General features: G+C 36.7%; 1 protein-coding gene across 1 annotated transcript; it reads left to right on the top strand.

The window, feature by feature from the left end:
- The first annotated feature begins 11,198 nt into the window (after positions 1–11,198).
- Positions 11,199–12,384, top strand: LOC134752247 (uncharacterized PPE family protein PPE40-like). The gene is made up of 2 exons (XM_063687876.1): positions 11,199–11,291; positions 12,018–12,384. Exons 1-2 carry the CDS (start codon positions 11,229–11,231, stop codon positions 12,372–12,374), a joined length of 420 nt encoding a protein of 139 aa, XP_063543946.1. The 5' UTR covers positions 11,199–11,228; the 3' UTR covers positions 12,375–12,384.
- Positions 12,385–17,671: the final 5,287 nt, after the last annotated feature.

Below are 17,671 nucleotides of genomic sequence, written 5' to 3'. Positions count from 1 at the left end.
GCTTTTATTTAACTTGCAATGTACCTATGTAAGTATGTATGTAACATGTTTGTATGGGTCAAATCTTGTAAGTTAAATTTGACCCACTTCCCGGTTTCCGATGAAGCTGAAAATTTGCATACATATGTAAGTCGTGTGACAATGCAATACTATGGTACTATCGAGCTGATCTGATGATGGAGACAGGAGGTGGTCATAGAAACTCTGTGATAAAACAACGCAACTTAATTGTGTTTGGGGTTTTTAGAATTGTCTCGATAAGTATTAGTTGCCTGTGGAAAAAAAGTACAGTCAGCGATAAAAGCTTGTACCAAAAATGAAATTTTTGCCAAAAACACAGGGCGGACACGCTATACATCAAAAATCACTTGCGTTTCTGTGTGAACGGCACGTCATGCGTCATAGTGTGAGTAAGTTGCTTAAAAATAGTACTGAGCGGTCGGCAAACGGCCGTCAATCTGCTGTCGCGGGGCGAGGTAATTCGAGTCGGGGCGGGGCGGGGCGGTGCGTGACCGTTCTGTATGATAATACTATTACAAAACATATTATGATAAAACAAGTGCAGTGATATACACGCATCAGCTTTCAGCTGCTAGTGTATTAAACAATATAATATAATAATATAATATTACTTATTCTGTGCCAAAAACGAATTCTAGATATATATATTTTTTTTTTATTGTTTATTAAGAAACAAACAGTTATAAAACAGATGAGTATTTAAAGTAACATTTTTCTGGCAATAGACCTATAGTTTCCTATATGTGAACGACTATTAATAAAAACTTATTACTAAGTACAAATGACAAACAATACATGCATATTGTACATATAGTCCGACAAGAAATTGCAGAAAATTAATAAGAAGAAGATGGCAATAATTTAGTACGGAGATTTTTTTTTTAGATATGAGGGCGTTGCTACCTGGAGCTGGAGACGAGTCGGGTTTGTCGCCGGTCGAGTGTGCGCGCGCGCTGCGGCGACAGCTGCAGCCGTGCGCGCTGGCCGCGTGCCTCGCGCTGCACCTGCTGTGGAGGATGGCGCAGTGCTCCAAGAACCGACCCCACGGTATATATAATCATAGAGTAACTTATACTAAAGCGATACTGCCATAGTAAATTTTGTAACCCCAGTAAATTCACTGCCATCTGTCGACACACTTTAAAACTAAAAATTAAGATTTATAAAAATACGATAGAATGTATTTAAATATAGGTATAGATAAATGATTTTTTTTATTTGCATTAATTATTTTTATGATTTTGACCCATGTTCTTTCACTGGTATGCGTTAAAATTGTTAAATAACAAACGAAACCGTCAACGCCATCTATACGACTGTAGGCCAAAACTAGTAGCGCCCTCTGAGCGAGAATCAAATTTTCGTGATTTTCGAGGCACGTTTTTTCCTTAGACTGTATCCATCTATTACGGAGTTATATCTATCTTTGATATAATTGACGACCGGTCTGGCCTAGTGGGTAGTGACCCTGCCTGTGTAGCCGATATTCCTGGGTTCGAATCCCGGTAAGGTCATTTATTTGTGTGATGAGCACAGATATTTGTTCCTGAGTCATGGGTGATTTTTATATATTTAAGAATTTATATATTATATATATCGTTGTCTGAGTACCCATAACACAAGCCTCCTTGGGCTTACCGTGGGACTTAGTCAATCTGTGTAAGAATGTCCTATAATATTTATTTACTTATTTTATAATAAAAAATTGGCTCGTACACCTAATTTTCTTGCCGAACTCATCAGGGCAGGCAACTTTTACTTCTTAAAAGCTATAACTAGCTAAAGTTTTACGTTACGTTTTGAAGTCCATAAATGTATTGTATATAATAACAAAGATAGATATAACTCCATAATATATGGATACAGTCTAAGGAAAAAACGTGCCTCGAAAATCAAGAATGATTCTCGATCAGACGGCGCCACTAGCTTTGGCTTACTCTCGTATAGAGGGCGTTGACCGTTTCGTTTGTTATTTAACAATTTTAACGCATATCAGTGAAAGAACATGGGTCAAAATCATATAAAAATAATTAATGCAAATATTGCAAATAAATAAAAAAACATTTATCTATATATAAATAATTTTTTTGATATTTTTATTTTTAGTTTTAATCGTGTGTCGATAGATGGCAGTGAATTTACTGTGGTTACAAAATTTACTATGACAGTACCACTCTATCCTATTATATCTTTGATAATAGTGATTTAATGAAGCTTTTCAATCTCACACGGTACTCGACTGAAAAGAACCATTATCACGATTAAAGAGGATATAATAAGATAGAGCGGTACTGTCATAGTAAATTTTGTAACCACAGTAAATTCACTGCCATCTATCGACACACGATTAAAACTAAAAATAAAAATATCAAAAAATTTATTTATATATAGATAAATGTTTTTTTTTATTTGCAATATTTGCATTAATTATTTTTATATGATTTTGACCCATGTTCTTTCACTGATATGCGTTAAAATTGTTAAATAACAAACGAAACCGTCAACGCCATCTATACGACAGTAGGCCAAAGCTACTATCGCCCTCTGATCGAGAATCAAATTTTCTTGATTTTCGAGGCACGTTTTTTCCTTACACTGTATCCATCTATTACGGAGATATCTATCTTTGTCACGATTGTATAAAATAAAATACTAATGACGATAGAATGAATAAGCTAACGATATATATACGTTCCAGCCCCCGCCCTGAACGGCACGTGGCAACCGGCCCCCTCTCCCTCCCCCTCCCCCTCCCCCTCCCCCGGCACGGTCCCGGCGGAGCTGCGCAAGGAGCTGGCTGCGACCTTCAGCGAGCGGTTCACGCAGAGCCTACTCGACTGCGCGGAGGTAGGTCATGTTCGTGTCACGTCACACTGGTGACGGTCAACCTATCATTAGATTCAAACTTCAAAACTCCGTTATTTTTTTAATTGAATTGAATACATTTATTTCAGATTTACATCCATATTTTGTTAGTATTATATTAACTTAAGAACTAATGTTAAATTTGTACATAATACTACAACTATATATACATAACCTATTTTCTAAATTTACGAAAACCTATAACTTGGCGAATCCAATGCGCCAGTATAGGATTCTCAATCCTCTCTATAATGACCTCCAGAATGCTGTTGGTACTGCCCGTAAGCCTGCCCATAATCGAGAAGATTTTCTTTCGTTATGATGGCTTCCCGTTTGCACACTTCAATTTTTTTTCCATATAGGGGCATTTCACGTCAAGCGGGCAGCAAAAAAATTGTCAGGTTCTGGATTTTGTTCATAGTTGGATTAATTGGACCTATATGTGAATTAAAAAATTTGGCATCATTACTTTTTTAATATATTGCTTCGTTAAAAATTTATACGCATTTGAAAAAACTACAAAATTTGAGGAACGGATTTTTTAAAAATTATTATTGCAATTCTTTCAGTGGATTTAATTATAACTAAATAGTGATTATTTGAGAATATTAGTTGATTTCTTTGAAAATTTATAAAAAAGTTTTTTTTATCTTTTTTTCATATAACAAACCGGAAGTTAGTATTAAATATCTTTTTTTTTCCAACTTCGCATTTTTTTATATTTTTTTTTACACAATAATGTAGCTTATGGTGTACTAATGTCCTATAATTTTTTTTATAATGGCATCTCGATTGGTTTTGAAGATTCATGAAGTAATTCGAAAGTACTGCGCGACGCTCCGTACTGAGAGGTAGTTCTATGTGGCAGTCTTTAATGGCCAATTACGGGTTTTTTTACTTTTGCGTAACGAAATTAAAGCAATAAACAATATTTCATCGGTTAAGATGTAGAAAAGCTAATGATGTATTATTCAATCGTGCCTTGTAGCGCTATCACTGATCAACCATATCTTTTTTTTTTTTTTTTAATCTATTAGAAAAAGGGTTTTTTCACAAATGAAAATGTCACCCTTATTGTGACATAGCAAGACAAATCAACTCTTATTATCTACGCTTAATACCTAAGTTAACAATTTCATATATTTTCATCGCCTTTTTTGATTGCGGGTTGGCCAAAATGAAGTTAACTTCACCTATGTTATATAAATTACAGTTGTACTTTTGCCTAAAACAAAACGTTTATGTTTTAACAAAACGCTAGAGGTAACTTAATAACTATAGCTAGGTTTAGGCGGGGTATGTCACATGCTTAAGAGGTCACTTTCGAGTTAGGTCACGTTCTGAGGACGTCACTTTCTGTACGTCACATTCTGAGTTTGTCACATTCCGAGCTTGTCACATTCTGAGTACGTTACTTTCTGAGAACGGCACTTTCTGAGGACGTCACTTTCTGTGAACGCCACTTTCTGAAGCCCTCGCTTTCTGAGTACGTCACTTTTATAGCATAGTAAGATTAAAGCGTATACCTGCATGAACAATGGATACCAGCAATCATAACAGCTGTACGGCATACGGCCGTTTTTCTGCCGTACAGCTAATAGCTAATATGATTGCTGCCTCAGAAAGTGGTGTTCTCAGAAAGTGACGTACTCAGAATGTGACGAACTCAGAATGTGACGTACAGAAAGTGACGTCCTCAGAACGTGACCTAACTCGAAAGTGACCTCTTAAGCATGTGACATACCCCGCCTAAACCTAGCTATAGTTATTAAGTTACCTCTAGCGTTTTGTTAAAACATAAACGTTTTGTTTTCAGTTCCAAGATATGGTTGATCAGTGATAGCGCTACAAGGCACGATTGAATAATACATCATTAGCTTTTCTACATCTTAACCGATGAAATATTGTTTATTGCTTTAATTCCGTTACGCAAAAGTAAAAAAACCCGTAATTGGCCATTAAAGACTGCCACATAGAACTACCTCTCAGTACGGAGCGTCGCGCAGTACTTTCGAATTACTTCATGAATCTTCAAAACCAATCGAGATGCCATTATAAAAAAAATTATAGGACATTAGTACACCATAAGCTACATTATTGTGTAAAAATAAAAAATATAAAAAAATGCGAAGTTGGAAAAAAAAAGATATTTAATACTAACTTCCGGTTTGTTATATGAAAAAAAGATAAAAAAAACTTTTTTTATAAATTTTCAAAGAAATCAACTAATATTCTCAAATAATCACTATTTAGTTATAATTAAATCCACTGAAAGAATTGCAATAATAATTTTTAAAAAATCCGTTCCTCAAATTTTGTAGTTTTTTCAAATGCGTATAAATTGTTAACGAAGCAATATATTAAAAAAGTAATGATGCCAAATTTTTTAATTCACATATAGGTCCAATTAATCCAACTACGAACAAAATCCAGAACCTGACAATTTTTTTGCTGCCCGCTTGACGTGAAATGCCCCTATAGATAGCTAATAATAGTACATTATTGTCGAGGCTCGGAAGTAGCTACTTGCTGGCTGAGGATTCGTTTTAAAAGGACGACCTTGGGAGTCCGTTTAATTGAATCCGAAGCCAGCAACTAGCCTTCCAGCCTATAGTGCTTTTCTCAAAAATGGCGCAATAAATACAAATATAATATAAATATTTTACAGAAGCAACGTTCTTATGTATATATTTTCACAGAAAAAAGTAACAAGATATGCTTTGCCGCCGTTTTATTTTTTTTTATTAAAAAAAAAAGAAGTGTATTTTTCTGCTGAAAATACGCCAACCTATTTGAGACACTTAAATAGTCGCGGTACCAACATTATAACAATAAGTACTGATCATCTGTTTGGCTGTTTAATGGACCTATGCCTTCATTTGATATGGTCATTTCAACTATTAAAAAGTTTGGAACTCGACAAATAATGGAATTTGTATGCAACATTGCAGTCCCGAAATCGAGACTGCAATGTTTTTAACTTTTTAATTTTTTGACTGACCATAAACTACGCACTTCGCGACCTACTATTTAACCGACAACGTCGACTTTGCCGTCCATTTTTGAGAAAACTCCGTTATGATGGCTTCCCGTTTGCACACTTCAATTTTATTCCCATATAGATAGCTAATAGGTCCAATCTGAAAACCAGCGCCAGGCCCTCTACTTGGAGTGCTTCGCATATGCTGAGATTGGAGCCCATTGCCCAATCTTTAATATTAAATGTTTTAAATTTCTTATTAAATTGTACCTATTTTTAGTATTTAAGATTTATATTTGTACTTAGTTCTTAAGGTATTTTTTTTTGTGGCAATTTTTCTGATTCTGATTCTGATTCTAATAAAAATATTATTCCAGACGCAGTCAACGCAGCGGCTCTTCCTGGACGTGATTGTGAAGGACATTAAGACCATGATGCAGTTCTAGTGAGCCTGTTATCAGGATTCGATACTTCAATATCGTCGCTATACTTACTCAACCTCATATCTGCAACAATCATTTGATGGAAATGTCGCTTTTCTTTCATTCGGAATACGGGTGTTTTTGTCATCAAATGAGTGTTGCAGATACGAGGTTGAGTAAGTATAGCGGCGATATCGGACACTAAACGTAAACTTTGCACCTGATATAAACTTATTTTGTAGTATAAACATGTGCAAATACCGATAAGTTTAAAAAATATGGAAAAGCTTAAATTTCAGAATAATATCACGGGAAATATTATTTTGGAAAATTTCGATTCCTATACATAAATCTGTGTCCCTAAAGTCTATTCTTTAATTGCGTAGACTAAAATGACAACTACAAATGTCAAACGTAAAAATAATGATACCAGCTTAAAACAAACAGTGCTGATCTTTGATTTCGGTTTGTGAATAACCGATAAATATTAAATTAATATTAGATTCAAAATAAACAATAAATGAAATCTACTCGCTACATGATAGGAAATCCATACTTAATATTATAAATGCGAAAGTGTGTCTGTCTGTCTGTCTGACTGTTACCTCTTCACGCTTAAACAGCTGAACCGATTTAGTTGAAATTTGGCAACGGGGTAGTTTGAGTCCCGGGGAAGGACATAGGATACTTTTTATTCCAGAACTCACCCCTTAAGAAGCCCTCACCTCACATTTTTACTTACACTTTTTCACCCTTTTTAAAACCCTCCTAGTGTCCCCTTTTAGCACGTCACGGATTATCCATTCATTGTGTTACAGACACTTCATCAACAAATATAAGTTATTTTAATAACAAAACTTCTGTGAGACACAGACATATTAAATATATTAATAACGGGTCACTCACGTGTTTTAAGTCGAAAACGCTCGACATGTTTCACTCCGTACCGAGGAGCTTGCGTCGACGGTGACGGACCGGCGTAGACATATTTATATATTTAATAAATATAAGTTAGTTTATTTTCGGTTAGTACCGGTTGTAGCACATCACTATTTACATAGAGTAACTTATACTAGAGCGGTACTGCCATAGTAAATTTTGTAACCCAGGTAAATTCACTGCCATCTGTTGACACACTTTAAAACTAAAAATAAATATTTATAAAAATACGATAAAATGTATTTAAATATGGATAAATGATTTTTTTATTTGCATTAATTATTTTTATATGATTTTGACCCATGTTCTTTCACTGGTATGCGTTAAAATTATAAATAACAAACTAAACAGTCAACGCCCTCTATACGAGTGTAGGCCAAAACTAGTGGCGCCATCTGATCGAGAATCAAATTTTCGTGATTTTCGAGGCACGTTTTTTCCTTAGACTGTATCCATCTATTACGGAGTTATATCTATCTTTGCTATTTATAAGACGTAAAAAACTAGCAACACACGAAATGTCACTTTAGTCTACGCAATTAAAGAATGGACTTTAGTGAAAAAGGGTACAAGTTTCACGAAGCTTAGGTGTTACGTGGAACACACGCTCTTTTTTACTGCGCTGCCCGAGACTTGTACCCTTTTTCCCTAGAACTACAGAAATATGACTTATTGTTGTGTGCGTATCCTCAACTCTGGTGACGATGCCTTTTATAGCTTTTCCATTGAATAACGGCATGATATGTTGAAATTTTCTTTTAAAATCAGTAATCAGTACTATAATTCGTTTTATAGCATTAGGAAAATAATGTTGTTCATGGTTTCATAAATAATAGTAAAAAAAATTTAAAGCGATTTTTTTATGCTAAAAAAACGAAGTATAATAAGTGACATTTCATTGAGTAAAGGGGTGGGCACTGATTATCAGTCCGCCGGACGATATCAGCCAGTTAAGGGGCCCACTGACTATCAGTCCGCCGGACGATATCGGCCTGTCAGTTGTTCGGAAATGTCAAATTTTTGTTCTAACTGACAGGCCGATATCGTCCGGTGGACTGATAGTCAGTGGGCCCCTTTAGAACAAAAATGTGACAGTTCCTTACAACTGACAGGCCTATATCGTCCGGCGGACTGGTAATCAGTGGGCCCCTTAACGTTTTACAAACCATTGTGCGTATGATAGCGGCCATGTCAGTTCAATTAATTGTTATTATTTTTACTGTTAAAATTGTACCGAGATGACAGCTCACACAAGCAATGTTTCAGTTTTTTAAATTTTAATCAGTCCATTGAGTAACTAATGTAGTTATTTTATTTAGGATATTAAATAACATCTTTTAATTGTATAATGGTTGTTTTACTTTCCGCTGTTAGACTAAACCAACTAATGCTGCTGGAGTCGACGGTATATCCTTGGATATGTTGATATTGACACTCCCATGAACTTTAACCATAATCACCAACATAGTTAATAAATCAATAGAAACAAATGTTTTTCCCGATCTGTGGAAAATAGCTACAGTTAAACCTATTCCTAAAACGCCCCATCCTGCGGACTACAAAGACCTGAGGCCAATCAGCATACTACCTCTCCTATCAGAAATACTTGAGAAGGTTGTATGCATGCAGCTTACTGATTTTCTTGAAAGCAATGACATACTCCCATTAAGACAATCTGGTTTTAGAAAAGGTCATAGTACCTCCACTGCCCTTCTGGATGTGGTAGATGAAATCTTGTCCTCACAAGATGCAGGCAAAGGAACAATATTAGCCCTTGGATTTTTCCCGTGCGTTTGACTGTATCAATACATCTACCCTTCTATCTAAATTAGCATATTATGGTTTCAGTGATAGCTCGATAAAGTGGTTCGCAAGCTATATGAGTAATCGATTGCAATTTGTCCAAGTGTATGGCACAGACGGCTCAACCGTAACGTCGGGATTACTTCCAGTATCTAGAGGGGTGCCGCAGGGCTCTATTCTCGGCCCAGTGTTGTAAAGTCGCTACAGTGTAGATATCGTACGTAACATAAAACATTGCAAATTCCATTCCATAGCTTTTCTCGCAAGAACTATTCTAGACATACCTTTTTCAGACGAGTCCCCAGTTTCTATAATAAATATTTGTTCGATAATGTCCCTTTTAATAATTCTATGTCTAGTCTAAAAACGCTAGTAAGACGTAAACTCTTAGTAATTCTGTTAGTTATGTATTCTTAAACTTTAGTATTTATACTACGTTTTTCTTACCTACCTTTTTATTTTATTAATATTGTTTTTATGAACCTCCAGGTCTGTTTGTATCGCATCTCAATTCGTACGTGTGTACAACATATGTAACATGCATATTATGACTGTTTGTGTTCTAAATAAATAAAATAAAAAAATCTATGCCGATGACCTACAGCTTTTCATATCATTCAAACCAGAAGACATGCAACAAGCTGTCAAAAGACTAAATGAAGACCTGCACCGCATTAACAGCTGGTCAGAAAAGAACAGTTTGGTACTTAATCCGACGAAATCAAAGTACCTCGTTTTGGGCTCAAAAAAACAAGTAAACCAAATTACAGCTGCTAATCCTCAATATTTCAGGCAAACATGTGGAGATGGTTTCGGAAGCCCGCAACCTGGGCCTGCTTATGGATAGCTCTCTGCACTTTGAATACCACATCTTAGAAACTGTCAGAAACTGTTTCTATAGACTGACAGTCCTTTACCGGGTTCGTAACTATCTTAGTGTAGACATGCGTGTGAAATTGTGCGACATACTCATCCTGTCCAAGTGACTAGTTCACCGCTTTATGTCCGTTCTAACGGCTTGGTTGAACGGAATGTACAGACAGTAAAAAACTATTTACCAAGGCACAAGACACAAGAGGACCGCACTGATTGGCAGTTGGCGTTGCTTAATTTTAGGAACACTCTAATATCTGGAGAGGAGTATTCGCCAGCACAACTGTTGATAGGTCGCAGGCTCAGAACACGACTTCCATGTACGGACGAAAGCTTGAATCCCGAAGCAGTGAATTCTGCTACGATTAAAAAAATACGTCAAGAAAAAACAACACACGTCAAGGAATATTACTATGTGGTACCAGAAGCCTGCCCCAGCTCATACCAGGCGAACCCGTCCATATGCGTGACAACAATGTCTGGGTACCCGCTAAAGTAGCAGGCGTCGCACGCGGAGAGCGCTCGTACTTGCTTACCACACACAACGGTCGAACATACCGAAGAAATCGGGTACAAATATTACAGCGGAACAAAAGCGCGTCTGCCTTAGCTTCCCCAACAACTCCAATGGTCACACAAAGACAGTGATCTAGATTTTGTCCTTCCAGACTCAAACGAGGACGCAACACATACACCACCTAATTTAGCTGCAGTTCCTGGACCTGGATCTCCCCAGGGCGAACGCGAATCAGGTGGTAGTGGTATCGTTACTAGAAGCGGGAGACAAGTGCGCCCGCCACAGAGATTTAGTTTTGATTAATTTTCTTTGTTTAATTTATTTTTTTACTGACGGGAGGTACAATGTTATGTTGTATTTTTATAATTTTTGTATTTTCTACTTATCCATTTGTTTCTTGTTGAGTGTTGTTAACTTGTTACCTACTTAATTTGTTATAAGAAGGAAGATGTAGTAGTATTAAACCTATTCAATAAATGCTCTATGCTTTTGACGTACAACACGACAGAAGGTATTTAGTTAATTAAGTTAATAAAGATATTTCACAACTTTGGAATTGTATTATTTACTCAAATATTTATTTATACCGATAATTTTATCTGCGTAAGATAAGTTTCCTGTAAATACACACTTTGGACATATCTTATCGACTAATCTGCGACAACTAAAACTTTTATCTCCTAGATAAGTTAAATACTTATTTGGCGAACTGGACATTATATGCCGTATATTTAGTACAAACGTTATTGCTAGTTATATAACCTGAATTAAGTGTTTAATTAATTTAGATACTAATTAATCGTTAAAAATGTGGGCCGGACCTGCACATGTCGATGACGGGGCCGGAGGCATTCACTTTATGGACGGACAGGTAATTTAAAATTATATATTTATATTTATTTATGATGTTACAGTCTGGCATAAAAGCGCCATAGCGCTGACTAGACGCGGACGCTCAAAATACGCTAGTTTGGGACTAAAACTAGTTTTAAAGCCGTAACAGACTAGCGCACCGCGACCTTGATGCCGTACGTGCGTTAAGGATGCAGCTATAAGTTAGAGCGAGAAAGAAATATTTTGACCGCACCAAGGTCTCGGTGCGGTAGTCTGTTACGACTTTAAAAGTCTGTTTAAGTTAACTGCAACGACTTCCAAGCCAAGCCTTCAACAACCTTCAAGTAATCCGTAGCTGACAAAAGTCGCTAATTTCTAACCGCTACAATTAAACGGTAGACCTATAATCTGTATAATATGTATTTAAATATTGTTAAAATTATATTATAAAATGTCTAAAATTGTAACCATACGCTTGTAATCGGGGAGGAACTGGCTCTTGAGACACAGGGAAACCTACTTTGAGAGCCAGGAACCAATGCTATATAATAACTTAGTTGCAATAGTTTTTTTAATTTTTTCATTAACGTCCCACTGCTGAGCACCCGGTCCTTCCCATGCAAGCCAGGGTTTGGGCTACAGTCCCCACGCTGACCTACAATGGGTTCGAGACCGTCTACGCATGATCTATAGAGACCATATCAATATAGATTGATGCATATGATTTTGCTTAAGATTATTCATATTATTGACCGATTTTCAGCCAGTCCATGACGGCAATTTTGGTGGATCAAACTTCGTCGACGGAGGGATCAACGTAGCTGATGGCAATTTCGGTGGATCAAATCTCGTAGACAATGGAATAAATGTCGCAGACGGCAATTTCGGTGGATCAAATCTCTTACATGATGGAATTAATGTCGCAGATGGCAATTTTGGTGGATCAAATTTTGTAGATGGAGGGGTAAATGTTGCAGACGGTGATTTCGGTGGGGTAAATGTGGTAGAAGGTGGGTATGGGGGTGGCTCAGCAATGAGGGCATTTAGCGGGGAAGTTGAAGAGGAAGCGGAAGCGGAGGAGGAGCCAGAAGCGGAGGAGGAGCCAGAAGAAGCCGAATAAATTAAGTTTAGTTTATTGTTAGTGTTATGTCACCTTGACACTTATTTATTTCTTAATTTACTTTTTATTGCACAGGAAATAAAGCAAAAAGGCGGACTTAATGTATAATGCTAGAAAGCATAACCTAATAGTCAACCCTTAACTACGCATAAATTTCTGTGGCGCATTAAGCTTTAAGTTCTTTGTAATTATGTTTTGTGATATTAATTAATAAATAAAAAAAAATAACGTCAGGCCAAACAGATAAATACAAAATAGCTACTTGTAATAGTAATGCATACATTTACGTACAATTTAATTGTACATATACTACACCTGATTACTCCAAATCTTAGTTTTAGTTATGAGATATTTCTGTATAGGGGCTTGCGCATCCACCTTCACGATATTTGCCCAAATACATATATGTTTATACTTTGTTGCTCCAATTTTTCTAAAAATGTCATTGATTAACAGAAACTAGTTAACGTTAGGTACGTTAACTAGTTTCTGTTAATCAAACTTTGTTTTTGGTAAATCTTTTATAAAAAGCCATATATTTTTAATAAAGATTGGTAACGAAAACGAACCAACGTCAGTGAACAAAGTGGTCCTTCGAGCCGAATACATTTTCATTACTTACTAGGTACCTACAAACAAAACAACATACCTACATATCATTTCTTTCTATAAACAAGTATTTGCGCAAATACGTCGAAGGGTACATGGAAGCAAAAAGCGGCCGTTTGGCTATCAAATCCCAATAATTAGGTACCTAACTAATATTTATATACATTTTTGTATAAAATTACTTCACAATCTGTAATTAAGTAAGATAATTAGCAAATAAGTGATTTGTATTTTTGATAATAAACCTTTTTCTCTAAAATGTCATTGAGGTTATCTTTTAAAGTTGATAAGACACGATAATTCCCAAAATCCAATATCTTTTTAACAATCATTTGACTTAACATATTGGTTCCTTTTACAGTCAAGGGCATAAATATATAGACATTCCCAATGTTTCAAAAATATGTGTACGCTCTTACACCTTAGACAATAAAGTCGTGTTCACATATTTTTGAGCCATTTGTCTGGATCGATATTTTTGCCTTCGACTATACATACCTATATAACAGCATGATATAGATAAAACCATAGAGTAACTTATACTAGAGCGGTACTGTCATAGTAAATTTTGTAACCCCAGTAAATTCACTGCCATCTGTCGACACACTTTAAAACTAAAAATGAAGATTTATAAAAATACGATAAAATGTATTTAAATATGGATAAATGATTTTTTTTATTTGCATTAATTATTTTTATGATTTTGACCCATGTTCTTTCACTGATATGCGTTAAAATTGTTAAATAACAAACGAAACCGTCAACGCCATCTATATGACAGTCGGCCAAAACTAGTAGCGCCCTCTGAACGAGAATCAAATTTTCTTGATTTTCGAGGCACGTTTTTTCCTTAGACTGTATCCATCTATTACGGAGTTATATCTATCTTTGATAAAACATAGTAAGTGGTATTTAGATAGTGACTTATCTCTCTGTACTGATTTTCATTTCCGCACCAATTGTAAGTTTCTGTTTGGCTCAATGGTTGACTGGTAGAGAATGCCCTATGGCATTAAGTCCCCCATTTGTACTTTCTTGTATTGTGCAATAAAGGTTAAGTAAATAAATAAAACATAGATGCCTACCTCTGTATTACGTTTAGGATTATAGAAAAGTAAAGAAAAGAAGAGTAAAAAAAAGTAAAGTACGAGAATCGTAATATGTGCTTTGTTTGCTCAAGAATTTAGTACAAATATACTCATATAGGTTAGTAATGTTAGTATTAACAAAGATAGATATAACTCCGTAATAGATGGATACAGTCTAAGGAAAAAACGTAGGTACCTCGAAAATCACGAAAAATTTATTCTCGATCAGATGGCACCACTACCTTTGGCCTACTCTCGTATAGAGGGCGTTGACGGTTTCGTTTGTTATTTAACAATTTTAACGCATATCAGTGAAAGTACATGGGTCAAAATCATATAAAAATAATTAATGCAAATAAAAAAAATCATTTATTTATCCATATTTAAATACATTTTATCGTATTTTTAAAATCTTCATTTTTAGTTTTAAAGTGTGTCGATAGATGGCAGTGAATTTAGAGTGGTTCTTCTTCTTCTTCTTTTTCTATAAGGCTCCAGAGCCTATGTATTACTGCGACCATCTCTGATCTATTGTGATCGCCACCTACTACAACTCTCGATCCAAACCTGCAACTTCAAACAGCTGCAGGATTTTATTTAGAGTGGTTACAAAATTTACTATGACAGTACCGTTCTATCTTATTAATTGGTATTAATTAGCATACTACTAAGCTCGCCATTCTCGCCGTCTCGTCACCGCTAGTTTTGCGTAGATATCGGTGTCACAATGTTTATTACTACTGGCAGACATTATGTCTATCACCATCACCGCACTAATAATTATTATAGCTCGCCAAACTGACGACATTGACATCTAAATACCTATATGAGTAGGTCTACTATTTGTTTCAGGCGGTTTCTAGTTAGTTAGTGGTACGGTACGGTACGGTCCGGTCCGGTCCGGTTCGCTCCGGTTCGGTCCCATCCCGTCCCGTCCCGTATCGTATCGTACATAATATAATACTTTTTTTTTCTGTTTATTCTGTGTAATTCTAAATACATTTTAACCTTTAATATGTTCTCACTACTGAGGTGAAAAACAACTAAACTAACTAGGGTAACTATATTACAATAGTTATTTGTGCAACAAGAGAGGAATGTTGGTTTTTCTTGCGAGTGTTTATTTTGAGTCCCGAGAAAGCGAAAGATTCCATAATTGAATCACGAGCGAAGCAGGTGATTCTAAGGTAGAATCTTGAGCGTAGCGAGGGACTCAAAACACGAGATGTAAAATAACTTTGCTCTCGTGTTGCACACATAATTTTTCACCTCAGTAGAGAGAACATATTAAAGGTTAAAATGTATTTCGAATTACACAGAATAAACAGAAAAAAAAGTAATATTGTCTTCGGTTACCGCGATAGTTACTCATGAAATAAAACTATGAAAACGGATTATATCGCGTAAATTGAATTTATAATACATCCCGACGTTTCGAACTCTTTACAGCGTTCGTGGTCAACGGGTGACTGAGGAAAAATTACAAAATGCAAAAATACCCACATACTAAAATAATGAACAATCATAGACTACAAACTTTAAGGCTGGTTGTACATGCAAAATCGGTTCATAAGGCTAGTTATACACTATAATTATTTTTCAAGTAAAGATATATATATATACGCGATAAAAATAAACTATGCCGGCTCCAACCCTACACCACGGACCCGAGAAGATTTAATTCCCTCCTAAATTGTAGGAGGGTATCCCAATATGGGACCGGCAACAAACTCGGCGGGACACATCTTTTCAAAACATCAGAATGTCCAGCATCATCCAACACTACGGTCTCACAGTCTATGTCTCGCTTGCTCCTTTATCAGGTGGACTACAGGATCCCAAGCTGGTGGTAGAGAAAAGCCATCTTCCCTATTAAAGTTTGGATATTTCTTAATCTCAATGGCCTCGCGCAGCATTCTGGGTATGTAACGCTTCTCCTTGGCAAGAACCAGAGGCTTATCAAACTTGATTGAGTGATTGGCTTTATCCATAACATGCTCACAGACAGCAGACCTAGGTCGACGGTGCTTGACATCAGCTATGTGTTCCTTCACCCGAGTGGAAATGCTCCGTTTCGTCTGCCCGACATATGATAGGCCAAAAAAGAATTAGTAGTAGTAGTAGTAGTAGAAAGAAAAAAAAGTATTATAATATGTACGATTACGATACGATAAGATACGATACGATACGATACGATACGATACGGGACCGGACCGTACCGGACCGGACCGGAGCGGACCGTACCGTACCGTACCGTAGTATGAAGTTCATGGCCTTCACTAAATTAAAAAACTACATTGTTTCACTCCCTGGAGTGAGAAAAGTCGCACTTTCCTCACTCCAGGGAGTGACGAAAGTAGGCTTGTTCGAGCTGCTGAGGTGAAAAGTCATTATTAATCGTCTACATTTCGACGCAGCTCAATCGCGTGGCCACCAGCTGCGTACACATCTATTATTGTCTCATAATTATTACTATTAATAGAAAGGGATTTGGCCCTATTAGAATTTACGACGGTTGTTTTATGCCCGATTTAACATATGGCTATTGTATTTAATTCCCCACGCATAGGAGATTCTTTAGTTTCGACGTAATGATATTAGATTGAAATCGTATTGGTTCGTTAAGGGGCCCACTGACTATCAGTCCGCCGGACGATATCGGCCTGTCAGTTAGAACAAAAAATTGACAGTTCCGAACAACTGACAGGCCGATATCGTCCGGCGGACTGATAGTCAGTGGGCCCCTTTAAGGTGAAACTCAATGTGTGCGTCGAATCGATAAAAAATTGAATTGGATTTCATTTCAATTAGATTGAGACGAATGGAATGTAGGCTCAGATAATTGCCAAAATAAAATATAAATAAGCGTGTGTGTACACAGGGGATATTAGGAAATATTACGCGAAACTGCGTAGCGCGACTACCACAATCTGCGCGTCTATCGTGAAACAAGATAATTTCTTTATCTAACATCTCTGTCACTCTTGCATATTCGAGCGATAAAGAGGCAGATAGCGAATTTTCGGATTCGCGTTTCCCGGTAGGTCCTCTGTAAGCAAACCGCCTTGATGCATCAATGTCATATTTTATTGTCTCTGAAAACTTGTCAAAAAACTGGTAAAGGCACAGTATGTATAAGTTACTCTATGGTTTACTAAAAAGGCTAGTGCTGCACTCTCGTGGCAGAACATTGCAGTAATATCCCCTATCAATGTACATCGAAATTTCGATTTTCGGTATTAGTGGTAGGCCGAGGCTTTTTCGAGGGACAGAATGGGGTTCTTCAAAAGAGGAGTGTACAAGATTTTAAAGGGTCGGCAACGCGCATGTAACACCAACATCCCTGGAGTTGCAGGCGTCCATAGGCTACGGTGACTGCTTACCATCAGACGGGCCGTATGCTGGTTTGCCACTGACGTGTTATAAAAAAAATCTTGAGGTTATTCTCGAAGATAAGACAGAAGGGCGTGTATCACTTGTACTGCATGTGCATGGTGCAGCTATAGTTGTGTGGAGGAAAGGGCTCGGTGCAGTAAGTGTGCTAACAGCTCGCGGCCAGAATAGACTGTTGGCTGCACCCGGCACAAGGCATGCATGGAG

This window comes from Cydia strobilella, chromosome 24 (assembly GCF_947568885.1).
Source record: "Cydia strobilella chromosome 24, ilCydStro3.1, whole genome shotgun sequence".
In the NCBI taxonomy this organism is placed as follows: Eukaryota; Metazoa; Arthropoda; class Insecta; order Lepidoptera; family Tortricidae; genus Cydia; species Cydia strobilella.
The sequence above is the reverse complement of the archived record's forward strand: the minus strand, read 5'-3'. Positions and strand labels throughout refer to the sequence as shown.

Coding starts and splice junctions, on each gene's coding strand:
- LOC134752247 (XM_063687876.1), top strand. CDS start 11,229: ATGTGGGCCGGACCTGCACATGTCGATGACGGGGCCGGAGGCATTCAC. Junction 11,292..12,017: donor TTCACTTTATGGACGGACAG/GTAATTTAAAAT, acceptor ACCGATTTTCAG/CCAGTCCATGACGGCAATTT.